This window comes from Motacilla alba, chromosome Z (assembly GCF_015832195.1).
Source record: "Motacilla alba alba isolate MOTALB_02 chromosome Z, Motacilla_alba_V1.0_pri, whole genome shotgun sequence".
Lineage (NCBI taxonomy): Eukaryota > Metazoa > Chordata > Aves > Passeriformes > Motacillidae > Motacilla > Motacilla alba.
Genome location: NC_052046.1, coordinates 3456492 through 3481588, shown reverse-complemented (window position 1 = coordinate 3481588; position 25097 = coordinate 3456492). Strand labels below are relative to the sequence as shown.

Here is a 25097-nt window from a genome sequence, read left to right as displayed (position 1 = left end):
GTGAAAGTGAACATCAAATGTTGGAAAGATGTTGAAGTAACATGGGTGGAAGCTGATAAATTTGATACGTTTGGTTGGAAAGATCTCTCTCAGACTTTGAATGAAAACAAAGCAGATCTTGCCCTCCCTAAAAATGTAATTTTTCTGTCAAAGAATAAAAATGCACAGAATCATGAATTTTTTTTTTTGGACATCAGGCATTCTCAGAAAACCCTACATTGCCTTTAGGGAATTTGAATGAAAACACTCTCCTTTTTTTGGCCACATTTGGCTAGATAAGAGAGGTCATTTGGGCATTTATTTATTTATTTATTCATTTATTTATTCACTGGCACCATTGTTAAAACAAGTCCAAACTGAAGATTTCTAAGCATTCGAGTTCCTCCTGCTGCTTTGATTTAGGCCTTTGAAGCTCCAGGCAGGCCAGGGAGGAGGCTGGAGCTGTGTCTGCCAGCACTCTGCTTCTCTGCCTGGGCTGTCCCCAGCCTCTGCTGGGAATTAAGGAGGTTTTGGTTGTGTTTTGTCTCCTCTGGGGCAGAATAGGCTGCCTGGACATCAGCTGGCTATCTCCCCATGCTTGCCACTGAGTTGCATGTGACCATGCTGTTTCCTGTAGTTTTAGATCCAGCTCTAGCAGCAGCAGAAAGGCGTCGGTTTAGGTCCAGTCTTACACAGTGGATTTGTGGCCCACTGTGACTCAGAGCCTTGGGTTATTTTTGAACTTCCAAGACAGATGCTGAGACAGCTGATACAGGAAGCTGGGGGTGGAAGATGGCCTTAAAGCACCCCTAAAGGTGAGAATCTGATAAGACCCACTAGTTAAGGCAAGGCTGGCAGCCTTGCACTAACACCCATAGGCTTTGTGGCAAGGAGATGTAGGGCTGTTAGGCTAAAGGGACTCGGGTCTTCATAGAATCATAGAATATCCTGAAATGGAAGGGATCCACAAGGACCATTGACTCCAGCTCCTGGCCCTACACAGAACAACCCCAAAAATCACACCATGTGCTTGAGGGCATTCTCCAAATACTTCCTGAACTCTGCCAGGCTGGTGACTGCTGCCATGTGGAGCTTGTTCCAGTGCTCCAGACCCTCTGGGGAAAGAATGTTTTCCTGATATCCAGCCTAAACCTCCCCTGACACTACTTCTTTCAATTGTCTTGGGTCCTGTCATGGGTCACCAGAGAGGCTTCAGACTTCTCTCATATCTTTGACCCTTCATGCTGGTGGTGTGCTTGGGCTTCCTTGGCCAGTGAGTGGCAGCTTGTCACACAAGTAGTCCCTGAGTGTGTTGCCCCTTTTGCCCACATGTTTAGACATGATATGGCACAGGGGAAGCTCCTCTTTATAGGTGAAAATTGTCCTGTGGTCCTTGTGAGGCCAAGATCAGCAAACATGGTCCCTTAGATTTCACCACTATTGGTCTTGTAGCTGCTGAAGGTGAATTATGCAGGTCTAGATGGATTCCATATGTCTGCATTAATCCAATATTTGGATGGGAGAGCTTTGAAGGTGTTCAGTTCTGTTGTATAAATAAAGGAGTCACCACTGAACACCTCAGGTATGGTAGTTTAGAGATAATCCTGCTGTTTGTTTGAAAAACTACTCTCAGGCCCTCCTCTAATGAAAAGATTTCTTATCAATAAACATGGAAGAAGGGAAGGAATCAGAGACAGTGAAAGTGTTTTTTAAATACAAAAACCTCTCAGAGGGAAGGCAAGTCAAGGACCTCAGAATTTCTCAGTGTCACGCCAATAGTCATGAGAGAACAACATCTTCCCTTATTACAACACACAGATGCAGAGTATTTTGAAACCTCGCTACAGAGTGTAAATGTGAAATGATGTGCTTCTGGGATGGCTTCATGCTCAGAAGCTCCAGTTAGAGAGGTGAAAGTTGGTACTTGCTGCTCCTTGACCTGCCACTCACTCATCCTGTGAGTGAGCACATTAGAGGATCTTCTGGGGCTTTCCCTGAGGACTACAAAATGCCCAGTGTCCTCATTCCCTTCACAGGATGAATTAGTTGGTTTTGTGGAAAACTGTGACCTCAAAGGGGATGCAGTGTTCAGGAGTCAACTTGGATGCCATTAGCTCAGTGTTGATTGCTCCCAGCTCCCACATCTCAAAATGAAAGTACAAGAAAAAATAACCCTCCCCTTCCCAGTTTTCCATGCTGCACCGCCTTCCCATTGGTTTTATTGCAGTTCATTGTTATCCCTAATGAGAGAATTCTGATTTAATGGAGTGTTGGACAGATCGTAGTCAGCACAATTCCTCTTTCCTTCCACCCTATTTCTGTAGAATAATGTAATATGATCTTTAGCAAGTCCCTTTTTGTTTAAAGGAATATCCAAATGAGGAAATCAGATTGATTGCCGTCTTGGTGTGCTCTTCTGTTCTCTGAAACACCTTCCTGCAGTACTAACATCAAATGTAAAGACTGAGGAATCCGACTGGCAGGTGCCAGCTCTTGGGAATACAAATGTCCAGCTGTAGGAAATATCTCTGTTGCAGCAACACTGTGGAAGTAATTAGGCAGAGGATAATGGATGGGCTGCAGTGAGATGGGAGGGAATGACTCCACAGAGGTGCTTCATGGTGAGATCATAAACTACAACAGTGGAGCAAGGATGGGCTGGTGATGTCAGCCAAAACCTGTGGTGAAATTCGTCACCTCACACACGACTTCTCCCTGGCTGTTCCTGCTTTTATAGGCTCCCAGAAATGGAGACCCCTCTGCAGGGTGACTGCAGCAAGTGTTAAAGATGGAAATGGTGCTGTGTTTCAGTTTTACATGAACTACGGGTTTCTGTTTCCCCTGTTACAACATATTTTGCATTCACAAAGCACTTCCTCCTTTCTGACGACTGCAGGTGGGCTGTTTGGGTGGGGAAAGAGTTGTTCTCTAGTAGCAGGCATATGATGTGAATCTTGGGGTGAATTTTGTGGTTGTTCTGTGAAGGTCCAGGAGTTGGACTTGATGATCCTTGTGGCTGGTCCCTTCCAGCTCAGAACATTCTATGATTTTCTGATTCTTTTTTAGGGATCACAGCTGGAACACCAACAGCTGTAAAACTCAATGCAACCTTTCCTTTGGGGCATCCCTTGCCACACTATGCATGTTGCTTCCCTGCATGTACAGATGCAGGTGTAGATAAACAGGGATCCTTAGACAGACAATGTTCGTGTAGACCACTGCTTGCAAGTAGAGGAATGGTCATGAGAGAAAGCCTTCAATTTCTTCAGTTTTGTTCTGTTGGGTCAGGCTGCAATGGAAAAACAAAACCTTGAATCAGAAGGTACTGCCTTCAGGAGGATCATCTCCTCTGCTCTGTGTTTGGGAAGGACTCAGATGTAGGAACACGGCTAATCGAAGTGCTCCTTCCCTAGCAGTCTGTGCAACACCTTTCCCTCTGGGCAGCATCTGTGCCCAAACACAGCCCTGGAAAGAGGAGGTCTGCTCTTCCTCCCCAGCTGCCTCTCCCTGCAGGGGATTCCCCTGCATGATCTCATGCAGCTCTGGTGGTAATTATCATCATCTCATGGCTCAGTGGGGTTTGTCTCCAGAGGAACCAACCGTATGGCTTTTGGCACCCATCTGCCCAGGTATGCAATATCTCACTGCAAGTATAAAAAAAAAAAAAAAAAAAAAAAAAAAAAAAAAAAAAAAAAGGAGAAAAACAAAAACTCAGTAAAAGTTATTGAAAAAGTAGTTTTCTTACTCCTCTTTCCACTCTGCTGTTTAAACAGCTTTGTAGTTGTCTGGTTTAGAAAACTATTTCTCAGGCTAATCTATTTTTTTTAACCTTGAAATTTTCATTTCAGCTTGAAAAACAAACATAACTTCTGTTTTGCCCACAGACTTGCTCCCACCCTGCCACAATGTTTTGTGATGATGAGCCATGCAGTTCCTTGAGCCAGCCACTTTTCTTTTTCCCTTTTCAAAAAGAAAAAAATAAAAATCTCTGCTGTCTGCACTTTCCAGGGATAATTTTTTTAAAGATGCAGTGTGGAAATAATGGTGTATTTTAGAAAAACTTTTTTTTTTTTTCTTTTCTGATGCCTTTACTGCCACTTTCTTTCTTTCTTTTCCTCTGGTTTTGCAGGGTCAGGAGCTTGGGAAGTTAAGGTGTATCAAAACCCAATGCAACTTTCCACCCCCATAGTCACACCTCCCCTTGCTCTAGCCTGTGCTATTATAGGAAAAAATAAGGTGTCTTGGAGACTTAAAGAAAATCTTATCCCAGCATCACAGTCATCATGTCCTGAAGAATCTGCCAGCACAGTTCAGGAGATGAGGATCTCCCTTTTCCTCCTCTGGCTGGAAGTCTCTCAGTGGGAATCTCCTTGCTGGAGTGTGGTGCCTCCTTGCCAGGGGAGCAGCACATGGGTTGATCTCTGTGAACAGGTTAAATAAACAGGACCATGTTTGGGTTAATTGTCACTGGTTCTACTGCTCTCCATTACTGATCTATCTGGGAGCCTGGCCAAGGAGCAGATGCGAGAGACAGCATCATCACCTCCCTCATCGTCTTCATTGTGTCTGGATTTATCCTTTTTCTTTTCCTTATCCCCCCCACGCCTTTTTCTTTTCTTTTATTTTATTTTCTTCTTTTTTCTTTTTTCTTTTTTTTTTTTTTTCACTATTTTTGTTTTTCTCTTTGGCTGAGCAAATAGGCCAGATGGCAGTGAGGGGAACAGACAACAAGTGAGCCATGGCATATGGGCAGCCTGTTTAATTTCAACTCCTGTTGGGAAGTGGCTTGCAGGGAGATAAGTTACAAAAGCAGAAGAGGAGGAGGAGTGTGTGTTGGAGGGGAGGGGCAGGAGGAAGGGAAGACCCTTTTTGAGATGAAGCAGCCCAGCTGAGAGGAGTCCGGGGCACAGGGGACTGAAACCTTGGCTGCATTCCTGACACAAAGCAGTAAATTAGCTGTTTCCGAGTCAGTTGGTGCAGGAAGTCTTGTTGGCTGCACATGGGAAGGAGAGATGAGGATGTCTGCCTCAAACAAGGAGGAGGAGGAGGAGGAGGACATGTCTCTGATTTCCATCTCACTCCCCCTGTCCCAGGCAAGCTCCAGCCAGGTTTTGGACCTGGGATATGGAGGTTTTTTTGCCCAGCTACAGAAGAGGAGTCATGCTGCCTAGATGATTTTTTTTCTTTGCAAATAGGATTGTGTATGTTTTGCTCCTATGGGCATCAAAGTGAGATCGCCCACTAAACAGTCTTTTGAAGCAAAAGGCATAACTTTTTAAGTTTTGAAACAAAACAAAATAAAAAGTTGACACAAAACAAAATTAAAGGCTGCTTAATAACAATGTAGTTGACAGTGATTCCACTTTCCCCTTCTCTTCTGTTTTGGCCTTCTTTTTTCTCTGTCTCAGTTTGCTTTTTGGATTCAATGTGCAAGCTATCAGTTTCTGGCTATCTATTCACATCGTTCATGCATTTTGGATTTTGTTGACTAAGACCAAAGAGAGTCTTGCCTTAAATGTGTCCTGAATGATTTAGGAATAAAATTAGAGGGAGTTGCATTAAATTATAGACATGTGAGGCTTCCTGTCTTTGTTTTGATGTACTCAGACTTTGGAGAGAGTAAGAAGACATAGATGCTTTTCTTACTTTTTGTAAATGTATTGGTTCTGAATCTCAGCTTCACTGAAATGTAGTTTAAAATGGCTACACAATTTAGGAACTTGAGAAGACTTTTTCCTTAGTGGGTTTGGTGTTCTTTGGTACAGGTTCTCAACACCTTAATCCTAGAGGCTTTTTTAAAAAAACACACATTTTGGCCAACAACATCATAAAATTTTGTTCTATTTGCTCCTGTTTGATGAGAACAAGCATGGAATCCCAATACAGTCATCACACACGTGGACCATTTGGAGCTCTGTGCATGTTGTCAGCATCCTGACTGGTGTGTGGCACTCCATCTCGATGTGCCCATGTCTGAAATTCAGCTGTGAGCTCCATGCTTGTGCTTGCCAGGGTGGGAAAACTCTACACATCAATTAGCTCTGGAAGTCCTGATTCTGTTGGCAGGATGCAGATGATGCTGGGCAGCAGTTGCGCTCTAAGCCTGCACAAAGAACTTTTTATATGGCTTTAAATTTGCAGAGAAGTTTTTATTCACTAGAGATTCTGCAAAGAAATGATTATGCATCACTGGCTTGGCAGAGCAGAATTTTAACTTACAGCTCAGGCACTCCTCCACTGATTAGTTTTAACATGAAATAGAAACACAAGCCTGTGATTTATTGGTGAAATATTTAAGATAGATTGTTAAATTATTTAAATAGCAGAGTTTAAAGCAGGCAAGATAAAACAAAACAAAACAAAAAAAGGCAGTTCATCCAAATAAGAGCTCAGTTTTCCTGAATTTGAAAACTGTACATTTATACTCACTAGTTATCTGAAAAAAAAAAGTTTCCACTTTTATTACCCTCACAAAATACCTAATTTTGAATCTTGTTCCCTGCAGACTGTATTTCATCTGCAGTGCTAGTAATTGTTGCAGCCTCCATAATTTCCTGCCATTCATCTAGCACGTATTTGGGCACTCGCCCACACTGGATGCAGTTTTCCTATTTCTACTAATGCTACTGGAGAGGTTTTTTGACTTACTGTTGGTAAACCAGATGAGGACTGCTCCAGTCTTCTTGCCTGGGTTTGGACATCACTCCATCTTGTCTTGCCCTTAGAGATGACCTTCCATCCTTCTTTGAAAAAGCTTGTTTGCATCTGCTACATTTGTCTTTGCCCAATTGCCCTCTGGCATCTGTATGACATTGCCATAAAGTAAAATTTGAGATATCTTCTCAAAGGAGGAGACAGAGGTCATACTTGTGGGTCTTCAAAGGCTCTAGAGTGGTCGCAATAACAGTGTAGAATTGTGACAGTGTCAATAAAGTGTGAATAAGCACAAGGATATTTTGTGGACCCTTAACATTCATTTAATAGAATCACAGAACAGTTTGAGTTGGAAGAGACCTTAAAGATCATCTGGTTTCAACCTCCTGCCATGGGCAGGACCTTCCACTAGACTGGGTTACTCAGCCCCGTCCAACCTGGCCTTGAACACTTCCAGGGATGGTGCCTACACAATTTTCGAATTTTTCCCCCCTAATTTTGATATAAAATACATGGGACTTGCTGCATCCTAAGGAGCATTTAATGTTTTCAGTTTCTGTTTGTCTAAGATTCTCCAAATTTGAGAAAGCTTGCTGACTTCCTCAGACATATCTGTTCTGAGTATCAGATCAGTGTGACACATGAAAAGCAAAGGTGATTAGGTTTTGACGTGTCTTCAGTAAAAACTCATGGGAAATGTGCATTATGTGCAAAGACCCATAGCTTTGAAAATTTCAGTCCTTTCTCTTCATCTATTCACATTTCAGCACAAAAAAAGAAATATTTTTCAAGTCTGACCTCCTCTAGCAAGCCCTTCGTCTTGGGCTGTGCATCCGAGAAGGAGAAAACTTTCAAGGTCTGAATCTTTTAAATGTGGCAGCTGAAAAAAATATAATTAGGCCAGGCAAATCCAAACAGTACTTTTGCAAATGGTATTTTTCTTTTTTTTTTTTCCTCTGTGTATGTCTATATTATACTTTTCCACCTGCCTTCAAAGGGAAGCTGATAAAAAGGATTTGCTTGGCCTTTTTGTTGCTGAAAGGGGAAGGGTGCTATTTTTGAGTAGTGCTGCAAGACAGATTCTGCAAGTGAAACTACCCCAGCAGGGGCAATCCTGCCCGGAGGGGACAACTCCAGGGACTGAAGCAGATTTTCTTTTTTTTTCCTTTGCTCTCCTTTGTGGATTTGTTGTGCTGTGGGACCAGGTCCTTTATGGCATGTTAGGAGTGGGGTTTATGGAGCAATCAACTCCATCAGCAGTAGTGGCAATCACATAATGCTTTGGTCTTTTGTAATAGGTTTTGTGTGTATGAGCTGAAAGTATGGCCAGGAGGGAAAGGGAAGGGGATCTGAAATGTTGTCTTTTTTTTTTTTTTTTTTTTTTTTTTTAAGTTGGAAAGAGTCTGTCTGAGTTCCTTTATGCTTTTCAGGCTCAGAGATGAGAGAGAGCGTGTGTACGTGTGCGCGTCTGTGCCCATACAGTCGCTCAAGTGGGAAAAAACCCCGTTTGCAGTTCACACAGGAGGAATTTCTGATGGAGACAACAGTGCTAAGCAGAAAGGCACATCCTGATCTCTAGCAAGTGAGGGGCACGCTGGCGGACACACGCACACAACACATACTCTCCAGGCGCTCTGCATAATACGTGCAAAGCGCTGCCCTTTAATGAACGTAACCTATGGTGGCTGGGATGCAGCCGGCCAGACCTCACCATTAATAAACTGGGAACATTCTTCTCCTTTTTAGTCCCTTTCAATGCCAGCCCTGCGTTTTGATCTCCCTTGAATGCTGCTCCCCCTCATTTGGGGCTCCAATTCTGAGAAGATTTGGCGCATTGTTTGAGGTCGCAGGATGTCGGATTGATTTCGGAGCTTTTGTATTGACTCCGGGCTCCTGAATGAAGCTGTCATGTGTGTCTGTGGTTGGCTAGCAGGCTGTCCGGCTGCAAGCTGTGCCTTCCTTTGTTGTTTAGGCCTCATTGAGCTGAGGGAAGAGGCTCATTTCAGGGTGATTTACCACCACCCAAACACCAGCTGTCTGTTGTACTGCTGCTTGCCTCCACCTTGGATTCAGTTCTTGTTTCCCTTCCTTTCCCCCCTTCTCTCCCACTCTACCACTGTAGGCACTTGGGTACTGGTTCTTCAAAAATGTGTGGATCACCCTGACAGAACAGCAAAAAAACCATAACAAACACAGAATGTGTTGTTCTTCCTAATGGTGTTTATGCAGCCATGGGGATTTTTAGAGTTTGCTGTTGCAGTGCTGTACATAGATTCAAAGAATGATATCCCTCGTGTGAAGGGACTCACAAGGATCATCGAGTCCAAGTCCTGGCCCTGAACAGGACAGCCCCAAGGATCACACTGCGTGCCTAAGAACCTTGTCCAAATGCTTTTTGGACTCTGGCGGACTTGAGGCCTTCTCTGGGGTGATTCCAGTGCCCGACCACCCTCTGAGTGGTTGTGCCAGCTCCCTAGGGAAAAAGCTGCTTCCAGTATTTTCAATTGCTGTGGCTCAAAAGAGAGAAAGGCTAATGAAAACCAAGAAGGTTAGAGCCCAGCTGGACCTGTCATCTTCTGCAAGGTGCATGGCACAGTGCTGAGCCAAGCCCACCTCTGGAGCTGAGCTTTCCAGCCACAGGCTTGGAAGACAGGATCCTACTGTTAATTCCAGCCAGCAACTCCAGAGTACAGAGCCTGGCAGCTCCCTGGAGGCCAGCCGGTGCCATGTGCCTCGTGTCTGACTCCTTTAAGCGGGGCTGGCAGCTCCACACAGGATGGCTCTGGGCAAAGCTGCAGTGATTTGTGTGTGCCCTGCGCCTCCCCTGGAGCTGCTGGCGTGAAACGAGTTGTGACCGACCCTCATTTGACTTCTGGGTGATGCAGTTCAGTTTTTCTCGACCACAGGCTGTTAAAACTGGCAACTGCTCAGCTCCTGTCACCCGTGCAGCTGAGATAATTAAGCCTGTTACTATTATTACGGGTTTTTTTTTTTATTTTTCTGCAAACTTTGGCCAACTGCTGGAGCCCATGGTGCAAGGAGGTGGGTGAGGCCAGCCAGATTCCCTGTAAGAAGTGGATAATAGGACATATGTCAAGGAGCCTTCTTGCTCTTTTGCCTTGGGAAGGGTGATGTCTGGCAGTGGATGTGAGTCAGCAGAAGGCAAAACGATCTTTCCTGTTGGAAAACCTTGTGCTTCTAAACAATAGCACCTCATGTTAATAAAAGGCCAGGAAACATAGAAATTATTCTCAGTGAATTAAGACCAGACATCTACACCCAGTCAGATGAGGCTCCTCTCTTTGTGGTGTTCTCTCTTTCCCCTGTGTGCATCAAGCACTGCTGGACAGAGAAAGGAGGGAAATATCAGGAGGCAACAATCACATCAGGATAGCCCCAGCGAGGTGTTTTAATTTCTTAACGAACTCCTTGGGTACTAGAAACTGTAAAATAACATACAGATAAACAAACAAAAACTCACTAACCCTTAGCACCCTGGAGGGCTCTGTTTCAGATCGCTGAATAAAAGCTGAAGTTGCACATGCATGTTTAATGTAACACAAGGCGTGTGCTGTGGAAAAGCATGCTTTCCTCTAATCTGGTTCCAGACAGAAGCATCCAAACAGAAGCCCCTTTCTCTATCCCCACTGAACTGCTTGGTGTATGTGAGGAAACCCCTGAATGACAAGGCCTCCATCTGCTCTGGAACAGAGTTGCGACTGGCTGCAAATGTTGTCCATATGCTTTTTTTTTTTTTCCCTTTTGCCTTTCAACTTATCTGCCTAATGTTAGACACCTATCTGCAAATTAATCGTCTGCTCATAAGGAGCTTTCCTAAAATAGGGTGGAGGTAGTAGCTCATTCATCCAAAGCACATTAAGAGAGGTGCATCTGCAGCTGGAAAAGCCGGTGGGATTATTTATCCAGTGCAGTGCTTTCATTTGGGTTTTCTGATGGGAATTGAAGAGCCCCTTCATTCTTGTCAGAGGAAGACAAAAAACTGTCAAGTTTTGGGTTCTTATTTCCCTTGCACTCTTGATTTTCCAGGTGGTTATGGGCAACATCTTGTCATTTCTCTCTGCTAAGTAAAACTGCTGATACTTCTGTTTGGGCAGGAGAACATGGCCATGGTTTGCCATGAGTTCAGGTGGCATTAGACCCATAGAAGGGTGTAAAACTGGGAGGTTTCTTCCCTCGGCTTGTGGTTAAAAAAGGGTTGGATTATCTTATTTGACATAAAAACTTTGCAGTGGACAGTGGGACGAGCTGAGCACCAATGAGACTTATGTGGATACAGTTTCCTTACCACAAGTGTATGTTTATGCTATAGCCACCCCAAGGCATCCAGTGGCCTTTTGGGAAATGTGTGAGTCTTTCCTAGTTTTTTTTTTATAGATCCAGCTTGTCTCATATGCTGTGGGGTGTCTAGAAGGTACTCTGTGGTTAGACAAAGGGGTCTCTCCCCATGCCTCAGTTTCCTGTCTTGTAACACAGCATTTTAACACACTTTGCTTTAACTTATAGTTTAAGCACTTCTTTCTGAGGAAAAAAAAAATTAATAGATTACAGACCAGTTGTTGAAATATTGTAGTAACGGAGGGCAAGAGTGAAACACCTTTGACAGATGGGAGTCACAGGCAGAGGAGGCCAGTTGGAAGTAGTGCCCTGAAAACTTCAGAGTCTGACAGTTTGTAATCAGCAGCCCAAACATGAGGCATTTTGGGTAGTTATCAGATTAGGTATCAGTACAACCTTTTCAGTGTCATAATTTTTTCCCAGCTTCTCTTTTGGAAAGAGAGAAAAAGATAATTTCTGCACATTATCTGACCTTGCTGAGATTTGTGATATGCTGAGCTCACCAAGTAAGAGACCTCTCCACACCTGGCAGGTTGCAGACTCTCCCAAGGTGACCAAAAGTTTATCTGCTTGTTTTTAATTCCTGCCACCAAGGGTCATCTCTCTGTTGTGCCCTGACATTGAGCAATGGCTGCAATTCCTTTTAATTGTGCCCTTTCCCTTCCTCATCATTTAGGGCAGAGCACTTCCACTTGACTAAACTCACTGACTGTGTTGGGATCTTCTTTTCTATATAAATTATTTCAGCTGAAATCTCATGACTGTTCATGGCTGCACACGAGCAGATTCTCCCTCCGTTCCCCAGCAGATGCCAAGAGTGTTTATTTTTCAACTGTGGACAGCAAAAGTCTGGAAGTAGGCAATGTCTTTGTGTGTATGCCTATGGAAAAACAAATAATTGTGATACATTTGTGGGGATTCCACTGGCTGTTTTGGACTCTGTGCAGTTTAAATTCAAGCAGCATTTTGACCAAGTCTGGAATCCCAACTCCTTTCTGACATAGTGATTTATTGAGATGTCCAGGATTGATAAGCAACAAAAATACTTTGTTGAAGGACCAAAGTGACAAATAATCCCCATAAAAGAACCCTGTTAACATGAGGAACCTTGCTGCTTGAATCATATTCAGTCAGTCTGATAGGTTTTCAACAAAAATAAAGGTATCTGAGGTTAGCTTCTCTTTCAGACTGTCAGTTACAGGTAAAAGGAGAGGAGTAGACTCTGTTTCTTTGCAAATCTCTGTTGGTTTGAGCATCAATCCCTGGAAGTGTCCAAGACCAGATTAGACAGAGCTTGGAGCAACCTGTTCTAGGGGAATATGTCTCTGCCCATGGCAGGGGGTGGAACAGAGTGATCTCTAAGGTCCCTTCCAACCCAAACATTCTATGAGTCTATGTCACAGACATTGTAGAGTCTGTACCAGCAGTGTTAGGTGAGAGTGTGCTTTTGGGCACCTGGCATGGGTTTACCAGGGATGATGTGGACCCACTGTTCTACTGAGAGCAAGTTTCTCCTGAAGAATTTATTTCACCAAATCTGGGCACGTTAGAAGCAAGTAGGCATTAACTTGGTAAAGGTGAACAGAAGTAGTGTGTGAGCTTTTCCTCCAGTCACTGCTGTTTGGTATTCATACTGGGTGAGTATGCTAGATATGTATCTGTTCATGCAAGTGTATGAAAACCATGGGTTAAAATAACGTGTTTCTTTTCAGCTTTGCTTTCCCACTGTCTTTTTCCACACACCTTGCCTTCCTTCTGCCTCTGTGTGATTTCCCTAATGTTGGGATATTATCCTTTGGGGAAGTCTTCTTGGCAGATTGGGAGCTCCCCCTCTGTGAAAGTGAACCTCTCAGCAGCACAGGAAGAGTCTACAGGCTGCCCTTTCTTCCCCCGCTCCTGATCACAAGTACAAGCCTCTTGGTCTTCGGTGGTTCAGATTGTGCTGATATTTTTCCTTCCTTATCTCTTTTAGGGAAAAGTCATTGGAGATGCAAAACTGCTTATGAGTTGTGGTTGCAGAAAAGGGAAAAATTCTCAAGTGAAAGACTCAGATCAGGTCAGTCAATATGTACCTTAACTGGTGAAATCTAAGAATGTCTTAACGTCTAGTGGATTTGATCTGCATTGTTGTGTATCAGAATTCCTGGACACAAACAGAGTCCTTGGCATGATTGACAATGGTACAACATTAATGTTTTTGTGTTTGTTACTTGTAGAAAAACCCTCAAGCAAGATTGGGGATTCACTGCACTAGGAGATGTTAATTCCCTAGCCTGGCTTATTCCCATCTGGTTTATTTATTCATGAATTCTGTTTCTTTATAAGAATCCACTCCAGGCAATGCCTTTCTTAAAGAATATTGCTTTTCCTTGCTGGCTAAATGCATGCAACCTTTGGTCTCCTACTGTAGCTGCCTGGATGGGTGGTAGTTCATTGCACGCTTTTGTTCTCAAGTGACACCATCACAAGGACATTCTTTATTGGGGTTCCTCATGACATTTGTTCACAAACCAATGGCCGGGCTTCAATATTCATTACTTGGAATGAATGGCCCCTTATTCCAAAATTGGTCAAATTGACATTGGTGGGATCACTGGTAGGATTCACTAATTGCAAGTGAGATGGACTGTGCTTGGAATAACAGCCAGTTGGTGGTCTCTTCCTTCCCCCTACCACTTGGCACTTATTCAGACTAGCCAAGTTCATCCCTGACAATTTTTTTTTAGTTCTTATGCCTCCTGTCTTATTTGCTAAAGATGAGTTTGAATCTGGAGATCATTTTTTTTCCAAAGATGAAACAAAATTTGGTTTGAACATAAACTTTTTATAAAAATCAGGTCACCCAATAATAAATGTGGCAGAGTGAAGCAGCTGGTCTCAATTACCAAAGAACTTTGCTGTCTGCTCTCTAATGTATCTTGAGGACATCCTGTGACTGGGTTTAGACCTGGGGCAGATTCAAACTGTGTCCATGAAGCTCCAGAAACTCCTTATAGTTTCCTGAAAGGAAAAGAGATGAATTCTCAGGAAGAAAAGTGTTTTTCACCTTCAACATGCATGTTCAACTTTAATTAATAGCAGTGTCTCAAAGACTTGTCTTGTTAATGTTTGAGATCTTAGAACAGATCTGTCTTACCTATAAACCTATCCATCCATCAATGTACCTGCTCTGCAGTATTTTCTCTTGCGAGGAATGTTGGTCACACTTACAAATTCTTTCTAGAATTAAGTCTTTCATTGACTTGCTTTGTTTTACTTGGGTGCTTTTATTAGAATTTTCAAATTAATAAATTATTGTCATGAGCTATATCATCAGTTTACCATCAAGACAAGGATTCATATTACTTTTCTTTAAAAGACTAGCTTCCCATTCTCTCAAATGGAAGCTTAATATTCTCATTTTTAGGTTCTAACACGTCAGGGGAAAATTAATTTAGAAATAAGCACTCTTACTAATCTTAGTCTTTTGTATTTTGATGTACTCTGGTTGAATTACTTTAAAGGGACCAGAAGACTGTTAAAGTACTGGTAGCATTGATTAGAAATAAAGTTGGAACATGTTGATTGCAGAGAGGTTTTACAAAACACTATCTCTAGCAAACCCTGGGTAGTAGACCTCAAACTCACTAATGGCAATATTTTAATTAGAGTGTAGGCAACAGTTTTCAGAGGGGAAAAAAATATTCCATTCTCTTTGATGGTTTCTGGAACAGTGATAAAGTATTTTTTTGCATTCAGTTACTTCCTGAAATCTAATTTTTGATGCCTGATGTTGTGTTGACCATATCAGTATCTCTTTATTTGCTGTATCAACATAAACTACGGGGCAAGTGCTTGCTTCAGAGGCTGTAAAGCTCATTCTTCATGCTCCTGGCAGGGTCCTGTCTATATTTCAGGGGATAGGAGGTAGATGGAGAGGAAACTAGTACAGGAGGGTGGGTGGCAGTGTGGAACATTTGTCTGTGAATGCAGGACCTCAGCTCAGCTTATAAATTATCCCCTGGGCCTTGTAGATAAACACAGACTTCTATGGTGACATTGGCTGGGAAAGGCAAACACTTGCCAATGATTGTAGGCTAATCCTCCAGGACACTAATTGCCAGAAAACCAAGGAAGTATTTTTTTTGATTTTTTAGGAACAGCTTGTTTCACTTTGTGAAGGGGAAAAACAGTGCACTGGATTTAGTTTTTTCTGCAGAGCTCTACCCCTGCCTCCTGCACCCTGTCTCAGATTTTAAAGATTTACCTTCATTATTGTTGTTGGGATCTTTTTCTTTTTCCATACATTGCTTTATGTTTCACTCTGGTGCCTCTATAAAATTTTGTGAAAATGCAACTTATTTTATTATTCGTTTGCATGAATGTATGCATAAATAGGTATGTGGTTTTTATGCCATTAGCTATTTGAAGGCTTGGTTTTAAAGTCACCAACTACTTTTCAGCTGAAATTTTTGTGAAAGGTGATGTTTTGCAAAGAGATGACTTTTCTTTCATTGCTTCAAGTGCATTTGGAAACTGCAAAACAACTACTAAACACACTGCCCCAGCTGAACCAAATCATAACCTCATTGCCAAGGGTTTAATTTACCAACATTTCTTACTTCAGCCTGGAGAAGAAGAGACTTAGGGGAGACCTCAGTGCAGTTCCATCTTCCTTGTGAGGGAAGGAGGAGGGGCAGACACTGATCTCTTCATTCTTGTGAGCAGAGAGGGCTTGAGGAAACAGCATGAAGCTGAATCAGAGGAGATTTAGGTTGGATATCAGGAAAAGGCTCTTCCCCCAGAGGGTGCTGGGCAATGCCCCGGCTCCCCAGGGAATGGGCACGGCCCCAAGGCTGCCAGAGCTCCAGGAAAGCTTAGACACCACTCTCAAGGATGCACCGGGTGGGATTGTTGGGGTGTTTGTGCAGGGCTAAGAGTTGACCTTGATGATCTTAGTGGAACCCTTTCAACTCAGAATATTCTGTGATTCTGTGATTCTCCAGGATGTCTCTAAAAGCAATGGCACTTCTTGACCTGAGCCATGCTTCCTTGAGCATGCCAACTATCTGCATGGTATTTTCCATGTTGCAAGTCACCAGTGTGTAAAATCTGGACCTGTCAAGGGCAGAAGTTCAAATGGTCTTACACAGGGCTGGGATTTCACAACAGGCACAAGGAACCCAACCTTCCTGTTGGATTTGCACCAGACCAGGAGAGGGACTGGTGGTCTCTGTTGTGGCCTCCCAGTCCAAATCAAACCCTGCATGATGATGTGGTAGGGTAAACAGTGCAATATAAATCCCACCAAAGCTTTGAAAACCTCGCAGGGAATAGAGCTGAGTGCACTGAAGAACTAGAGTAGCGTCCCCCATGGATGGTCTCAAGGAAGCTTTGGGTCAGTGAAGCAAGATGATGGAGAGGAGTCCCCAGATAAGGTCACCTTTTGCAAGCAAAACCCCCATATCCTAGTCTGCCTTTGGCACCATTGCTTGTTGTTTGTGTGCTTTGTGGGAGTAAAATTTATCCATGCTCTGAGGCCCAGAACTAAGTCTCTACACCACAGGCATCCTGCTGTAATTGTAAGGTTCATATATGCCCTTTGGAGTGCTTATTAGATTCCCATTAGTTTATGCTTCCCCATAATGTTATAAAGTTATAATGTTCCTTATTATTTGAGATGCATTGTTGTTTAAGAATGACAATCCTGGACTAGGATTTCCTTGTGCCAAGTAGCATACTAATATAAAGAAGGAAAGATGTTTCCCAGGGAGCAATTTCATTTGTGTGCTTTCTGAGGAAAACAAAAATGTAATTTAAGAACAGGAGGGAAATGTGTGGGTGGGCAAATAATGTGCATATTAGAGTTATGCATAAGGTTAGGAGCCAAAAGTAGCAGAGTGCACCATATCCTCAGCACGTGCTGCTTTCCCTTCTGAGGGTTTGGTTTTATTTGCTTTCCATTGCTTCTCCAAAAATGTGGGTGACTCATCAGTGTTTAATTGCTTTTATACTTTGATTTGCAATTGTTGTTGTAGGGTTTTTTTTTTTTTTCCTTTTTTTCGCCCTTCTTTGCTTAACTTTTCTGGTGGTTCCTGTGAGATCAAGTGTTACTGAGAACTCAGATCCCCTTTTCCTTCCCTGTGTTTGGTCTTGGTTTTAATATGACAAACATGTGCCTCCTCTGGAAATGGTATCCATGCTGCAGAGTAATTATTTAGTGAATGGTGGATCCAGTTCATGTTGGCAAGGATCAGATTAATCATTATTAATCATGACCCCTCCGACAGTAACCTCATCCTTTGCCTAAGTGCTGTGCTTTATTAAGAAGTAAAAGCTATTAGAGAATGGCTGAGCCACTGCTTTCGTTGCACCAGCACAGGGCTCGGGACTTCTGGCAGGAGGCAGAGGAACTCAGTTCAAAGCTAAAAATAGATGCACATGGCCCATGTTCCAGAAATGAAATAGGCAGCTTCCCCTGTGGGCTGCTTCGGCCTCATCTGAGTGTCCTCCTTTCCCCTGAAGCCTCACTAGATTTTGACTCTTTCCAAAGGTTGAACTCAGTGTTAGGGATTAAATAATCTCTCTCAGACTTTTTTTTGCTTGTCTGCTAATTTGTTTTTCTTTTCAAACCGAAGTAGATTTCAGTATAATCTAATGCATGTGCAGTTCTTGCAAGGATAGGATTTTAAGATCCGTTTTAAGATCCTGGTTACAGCGGGATTCAACAGCTGGTGAGACTAACCAAGAGCTTAGTTCTCTGGGACTTCAGTGGCACCAAGCAGAGCCTAAATCAAGCACCCTTTCTGAGGATTTCTGGATTCCTTGAAGAAAACACTGCACTGTTGAGGTGAGGCATGTGGTGATGTTCATCTTCTGCAAAACAGCCGTGAGAAGTCAAACTTCTCTCTCCAATTCACTGGATTGGGGTTTGCAGAATTATATAGATACATATATATACCAGAACAGAGCTTTCAGTCACCAGATATCTGCTGAGAGTAAACAGTAGTTTAATTACAATTATTCTGGTTTCCCTGGCAGTTTCAGGTTTTTAAAAAGGTGAGGCAGTGCTATCCATTGATGTTGTCATTGTTTCAGCAAAAGCACAATGACTTAAGTACTGGACTGAAACCAATCTCCACAACCTTCCCACCCCACAAAGTCCACCTTAATTGCTTTTTAAAATGTTTTCACTGACTGTGTAGAATTCCAGGACAAAATCCTTTAGGACAGAAAAGGAAAGGAAAACATCTTTTGTCTCCATCTAGCTCTTCATTACCTGGCTGGTAGCAGTAGAAAATTGGAGCAAACCTGCCACATTATTTTGATCTTTGCCAAAGCTGTTGTGGGAATAACACTGTTTAATGGTTGAAGGAATTTATAGAAGAATAAAAGTAACAGCAAAGGTGAAGGGACCAATACAGATTGTCTGGTAAGCTGCTGTAAAATTTTACATATTCAGGGCTACTGATAATTTCCCATCTAAAAAAAACAGGGTAGGAGGTTATAGGGGAGGAGGGTGAAAAGTATGTAAAATAAACCCTCCTCTTTAAATGGCTAACTGTCCTGGGCTGAATTGTGTCAGAGCTAAGTTTCTTTGGCAGCCAGCACTGTTATATCTGCCGAGGGCATAGCAGAGAACTGAGACCAAATTTTGGAGAATCTGCCTTAGCCTTGCTGGCTCTCCCTTGCATTTCTTCCACTTGTTAGCAAGAAATGCACTGAGGCATGAAATGAAGGAGTGCAAAGGCTCCTGTACTTCATCTGAGCAAATCTGGATCACACCCCCTCAGTTAATGTTTCTCTCAGCTAAAAGAAATAAGAGTAATAAAAATAAGTGAAAGCATTGGCTAACTTGGAATTACATGGGTGGAATGAAGCAGGAGAAGAGAATAGTAGGAGTGAGTGTATGCTGTCCACCATCTCCTGTGCCCACATTTATGGCAGAGTTTGAATCTTTGCTTGAAAAAATCATTGGATTCTGCACAGGTTATAGAGACCTAAAACAAGAAGTAAAATTTAAAGAGAGACTGTTAAATGCCTGTGGTATCTGGGCAGTAAAGGGCTCTTAAAAATACTTTGCTGGTATAATAAAGCAGGGTAGAAGATCATACATAGAACCTGGAACTGTAGGAAAGTGTTCCACTCACTGAGAACTCACAGAAGTGTTATATATAGCACCACTGATAAACACATCCCTTTTGGATCTGGTGCCTATTAAAAGCAACCCTTATACCTCTGTCATTATGCTTATCTAACCAATTAAATTTTTAGTGTTCGAAATACTCATGAAATACTTGTGCATCTTGTTCTTCCTGCCATGTCAGAGTGTTTCACCCTTCCATGATTCAGGTGTTGTATTTAGCAAGATGGATCACCTTTGCTTATCCATTCACTTGCTGCTGGTGGTGCTCTAGGGGAAAGAAGTTTCACTTGGTGAACCAAAATGCTGGAGAAAATTTAAATTCAGAAATGTTTTATAAAAGCTGGAATCCTCTCACTGGGATCTGGCTGGGGACAAGAGGTGTTTGAACAACAGATGCCCCAGATGCCTTTTCTCGGGACCTCCCAATTTCATACAGCAGTTGTGTCCAGGTAATTGCTGGATCTGCTGCTGAGCATCTGAATTCCTGGTGGCTGGGAAATTTTTTTAGTTTCATTCACCTGTTGGGAATGGAAGATGAATGGATTAGTCCCCATTCTTTGGATGTATGTAAGTTTTGGAGTGATAGTATTATGAAAGAAATTTCCTAAGTGTAAACCTCTGAACAAAAGAGACTGAAGTTATGGATGTCCTCTGCAAGTTCAGCTGTGGTAGATTGTCTTGCAGTGGGTTACACCTCCCTTCACACAATGCCATTTGTACGCTGACATTTCTAATGACCTTTTATAATCACCTATTTCCTTTTCTCACTCATTTTATGAATAGTCTTGTACTCACTTCAAGAGTTTTCCGCCTTATGGTCTCCTCTTACTGTTCATATTAATTTCAGAGTGGGTTGGGCTTCCTGTAAAGTGTAGCACAGTGTAGACTGAAGTTCAATAGAACCTTTCCTTTCTTCCGGAAAAGGGAGACCAAAAAACTCATAGTGCTCTTTCTTTTTGTTGCAGCAAAGGCTTCAGAAGTGCAGTCAGCAAATTGCCTTTTTTCTTTTTCTTTTGAGGCACTTCTGAATGTGAGCGAGCATTAACACAGTACCCTGCCCTTGTGCAAGACGTAAAGATTGGGTCTCTGACCTTTTCTAGTGAGTGATGATCCCATTGCACTCTCCCTCCTGAGTTGGAGCTGGTGATGATGTTTTGTCCATGCTCTTATTCAGGATATGCTTTCAGCCAAATTTACTTGACCCTCTGCCTTCAGTGGGACATATAATTCTGGACTTCCTGCCCTAAATTGCTGTGTACCACCACCTTGCATTGATGGTTTGTTTTGTTCCACCTGGGAGGTAGGTTCATTTTGGTGCTGGTTGAAGGGAAGCCATACTATTTGAAAATCAATTTGAGAGCCCTCTGAATGAAAAGTGTTGCTAACATGAAAAATATTATTGTTATCAATTGTCATCTGTGGCCTCAAATGCTGAATTTGAAAGGGTCATTATACTCCTCAAAGGCAAACAGGTACCAGCGTGTTAAATGAGGGCTAAAGCAGCTGAAGAAAATCCTGTGTTGTGGGAGTTAGGCTTTAAAAGCCCAGGGAGAATTAATAACTGTTTTGTTGTTTTCACTGATCTCTCTGCATGGATGGAGAGGGAAAGAGTGATCCCATACCCTCTGCCTTAGCAGCTTACCTGCTGTCAGGAGACTCAGGCAAGGCAGGAACAACATGCAGATGGGTGAGGAAAAGGCCTGGGCAAAGATTTGGACTTGTCCATTTGATAATTATATAAGAAGGACCATTTTCCTCATTATCCTCTGATATTCTGGCTGCCTGTCATGGAATCACGGAATCATAGAATGTTAAGGGGTTAGAATGGATCTTAGAGACCATCTGCTCCCAACCCCTCCTTGCCATGGGCAGGGTCACCTCCCACCAGACCAGGTTGCTCAAGGTTTATCCAACCTGGCTTTGAGAACTGCCAGGGATGGGACATCCACAACCTCCCTGGGTAATCTGTGCCAGTGTCTCACAGTAAACATTTTCTTCCTGATATCTAACCTAAATTTCTTTTTTTACAACTTGTACCCTTACTCCTTGTCCTATCACTGCAGTTCCTGCAGAAGACCTCCTGCCCAGCCTCCCTCTGGACCCCCCTCACATACTGGAATGTTGCTATGAGATCTCCACACAACTTTCTCTTCTCCAGGCTGAACAGCCCCACCTCTGCTGCCTCTCCCACTCTGCCCTGTTACCATTTCCCCTTAGCAGATGCCAGCATGTGAAGACACCACGGCAGGGTCAGCCTCAGTCAGCCACCTTTTAGATGACAGATGCCACGTGAATCCAGATCCCATCTCCTCTGAGGCTCATGGAAACTGAGCAGCCCGCTCAGAGCTGCTGAGAGCTGTGAGGTGCAAGGGAAGTGCAAAGGCTTTGTGGAGGGTGGCAGATGGAGAGCAGGACCTGCCTTGTTGGTTGGAGTGTCGTGTTCAAAGCTTTGTGGAGCGCTTCACGCCTGTCTCAGTCAGCATGGGTGCAAAATGCTACCCTAGCAGAATGGTGGCAGGTTGCACCCTCCTTTTGCTGACATTGTACCAGAGTCAATGTCAAGACGATGAAATTCAGGTCCCATATTTCAGCAGGTCATCTGTCTGGAATTGTACCCAATATGTTTGCTCTGCATTCAGCAAATATTTGGTTCTGACACTGGTTATACATGGAAAATGTATTCAGTTAAATTTTCCACCAGCTCCAGCTCTTCGGGAGCTCTTGGGTTGACCATGGTGAGAGGAGCATTTTGCATTGCTCCATCCAAATAGGCCTTTGTTCCTTATGTCCTTTTACTCCCTACTATATCCCACTTCATGGGTTTCTTGTTCTTGCACACAAGTCTGGCTTGGTAAGTGACAGTAGATATGTGTGCACCTTGGGTTTTAAGTCTCCTTTTATTGGCCAGATCAGTTTTTAAAACATTACCTCCTGGAAACCACTCAGAAAGCTCTGTCAAATAGAACTGTAACCAAAATTTTCTTTGTAGAAGAAAAAAAAAAATCTCTCATGCAGGGGAGAAATCATTCAAGCTGTAGTTTGAAAGTCTTTAAAGCAGGTGGAAAAAGAGGAGGTTCGGTGCCTATGGAGTTGGCTCACCCTTCAGAGATGCTCAGTCTGTCACAGGTTTCCCACACAACCAATCATGATTTAATTCCTGGAAAACCTCAGCTCTCTTATAAAGAAAGCAGTGAAAGCAGCACTGATATCCTTCATGTTAAAGGCTGGGGAGTACTTGGATATTGGCATGGGGTAGGGATTGCCTGAGGTAGGTTAACTCTAGCTTGCAATATAGTACAGCTCCTACTAGCCTCATGACAGAGGCATGTTTTATTCTTTTTCTTTTTATGTTGTATCTTAAAAAGAAACAGACAAAATTGTGATCTAAAGTAGCTGGAAAAGAAAAAAAAAACCAACCCAAAAAGCCATATGATTCGCTGCAGGAATAAATCCCCTTGGCAACTGGTCCCAGCCTGGAGAATATATTCACAGCTGGGTTATAAACCCTCAGAACCAGCCAACGTAACCTTAACTAACACAACATTACTAAGGCACTGCTGTAATAGGATCATTCTGCTATGGCTCCTGGGCATGTTTTAAGTGTCATCAATTTAGTCTACAACTGGAGGCTGTTAAGTGCAAAACCATTTTAGCAACTGCATCTTACATGCAGGAATGATTGAATATTAATGGCTTTTCTTTTGTTGAGGAAAAACACAGAGAGGAAAGTGAAAATCCACAGGAAACCTCACTGTCTGTCCTTGAGTAGTGAAGTTCATTTTTGGAAGACAGCAGGATCAATCTAGCAGCTGAGTATTGGAGTGGGAGGCCAGGAAATTGACTCTCATTCTCCAGCACTGATCTCCTGTACAAACTCAGCCCAGTTATTTCATCTTAGTTTTCCTTCTCAGCCTTACCTCTCCAAGTAGACAGAATAGTTATTTCACTCTGTTTAGACTCAACCTGCACAACACTGAGAGCAAACAGGAAAAAGCTATGAGGGCTGTGGCCCAGTGTTTTGTCCCACCAAAGATGCCCATCTTGGCTACTTTGGTGGAAGAGGTTAAGCACTTTAAAAAGAGCTCAAAATGTTTTGCAACTGAGTGGGAAATGTGTTTGCCTCACCTCAAAGCTGGGGTCAGAATAGATGATATAATCAACTTTGCCAACCCTATGTGCTCTTCAGTACTCTCTGAGCTGCTCAATCTTTTGCCATGTCATGTGTTGGTCAGGACAAAACAAAAGTTTCCATTTGGATATGGATACTTGTGTTGTCTGTAGTCTTGCGGGGCAAGACTTGTGTGAGTATCCTGAGGCTGCCTGAACATCTTTGTGAGCAAGATGACAAGGAGGTGGTAACCACTTTCCACGAGCTTTGCATTACCTGGTGCAGCAAGGTTGGAGCTGTTGCAGGATTTTTGCAGGCCACTCCTGTGGCTGGACTTTAGATGACTAACTGAACGAGGTGTTGTCAAGGCACTCATGTCTCCCTGCACTGACATTGTTGGGAATAAAGGCTCTGAGTTGAACACTGGCTGTCCTCATAAAGAAGTTAATTGAAATGTCTCTCTCAACACCCTCCCAGCAGGTCAGTGGTTGTGCTTAGAAAACAAGGGAATGAATGAATATCATAATACCTGATGCAAAAGCTTTTGTGTTCTCTTTTTATCATTATCAAATCATGCTGAAGAGGCTGCAAGGTGAAGAAACTCTCAAGCTGCATTTTCAAGAAGCTGTTAGGATGAAGACAGAGTGTTTCAAAATCAATACTGAAGCTTGCAATCCAAAGAGCAAAAGGGAGAGTCATTATAAGCTGCTTTGCTTCTCATCTCTAATTCCCCATATTCATAACTTAAGCCCTGTCATATGGATTTATCCTCTGTGGCCTGCAGTGACACTAGGAAAAGTCCTTCTTTTTAATTCTGTGGCAAAAAAATAGCAACACTGCAGGGTAGGATCATATCCCCCCAGAAGTTTAGGGCTTAAATGTTTCATGTTGGGCACCAGATTTTGCCATCTCCTGCCCCTCCCGATAGTCTCCCTCCTCCTTCCTCTACTGTTATACATCAATCATCCTCTTTCCTAGAGGCTAGGATACAAACAGTGTAATCCCAGGGAGAAGGGATACTGATACAGCCAGTCCTGTTGCTCTGTTGCTCTGTCCTTGGAGATGCCATCACTAAATCTAATGACAGGATTTTGCTGATGGGAGTGTTTCAGCTGGGCTGGAGAATGCAATAGGAGCAAGTAATCCAAGAACCCAGCTTTGCCATTGCTGGGAGCTCTGTTCTATCTCCATCCACTTCTCTTTTTAAAGTGGCTCTCTAAACTGCTCTTTCCTTTATTACTTCTTAGTTTGTCTTATCTGGGCACTTAGAACATCATAAACATTTCCCTCACTGGTAGTATTTTTGATTATGGCCTGGAAATGAACCTTAGACCTGACTCAGCCAACCCAACTGAACAATTCATAGCACATAAAGGTTTGGTGTTGAATTAAGTAATTATTTTTAAATAATTTGGATTCCTGTATAGGTTGTTGTTTGGACAAAATACCACAACCTTAAATGCTGTTCTGGGTAGAGGCCTTCTGAAGGGGTGCTGGGGTTTGTTGTGATTTTCTTTGGTTTGGATCTCAGAAATGTGTTTAGAGGAGGTGATGTTACCTCTGGAAAAATCCCTATGTTCAGGAGAAGCTGCTGAACCATGGTTGACATGCAAAGACCAGGCAGTCAGCAACAGGTTGTTCCAGCAGCACAGTCTTCCTGCTCCTGTGTTTGTTGAACCAGACTTGAGATCACATTATATTGTGCTGGCAAATTTGGGAATGGCCTTTGGTGGGAGCCCAGCACTTTGTCTCATCTGCTAAGCCCTTAATAAACCCCACTACTACTTTTTCTAACTCCCCTCTGGACTTTGAATTACACTGCAGTGAACATAACACACGTGAGTAAGAGCTTAAGGTCTTTCTCACTTGGGTGGT

The 25097-nt window shown here is 42.9% G+C and overlaps 1 protein-coding gene across 2 annotated transcripts in view; it reads left to right on the top strand.

Moving 5' to 3' along the window:
• SETBP1 (SET binding protein 1) overlaps positions 1-25097 on the top strand; it is a 268091-nt gene that overhangs the window by 38429 nt on the left and 204565 nt on the right. The window contains exon 3 of one of the 2 annotated variants that reach the window (XM_038123997.1): positions 12962-13045. The exons of the other annotated variant lie outside the window; for it this stretch is intronic. Within the exon in view, the coding sequence (XP_037979925.1) occupies positions 12962-13045 (84 nt within the window). The remainder of the gene's footprint in view (positions 1-12961; positions 13046-25097) is intronic. 2 annotated transcript variants of the gene reach the window in all.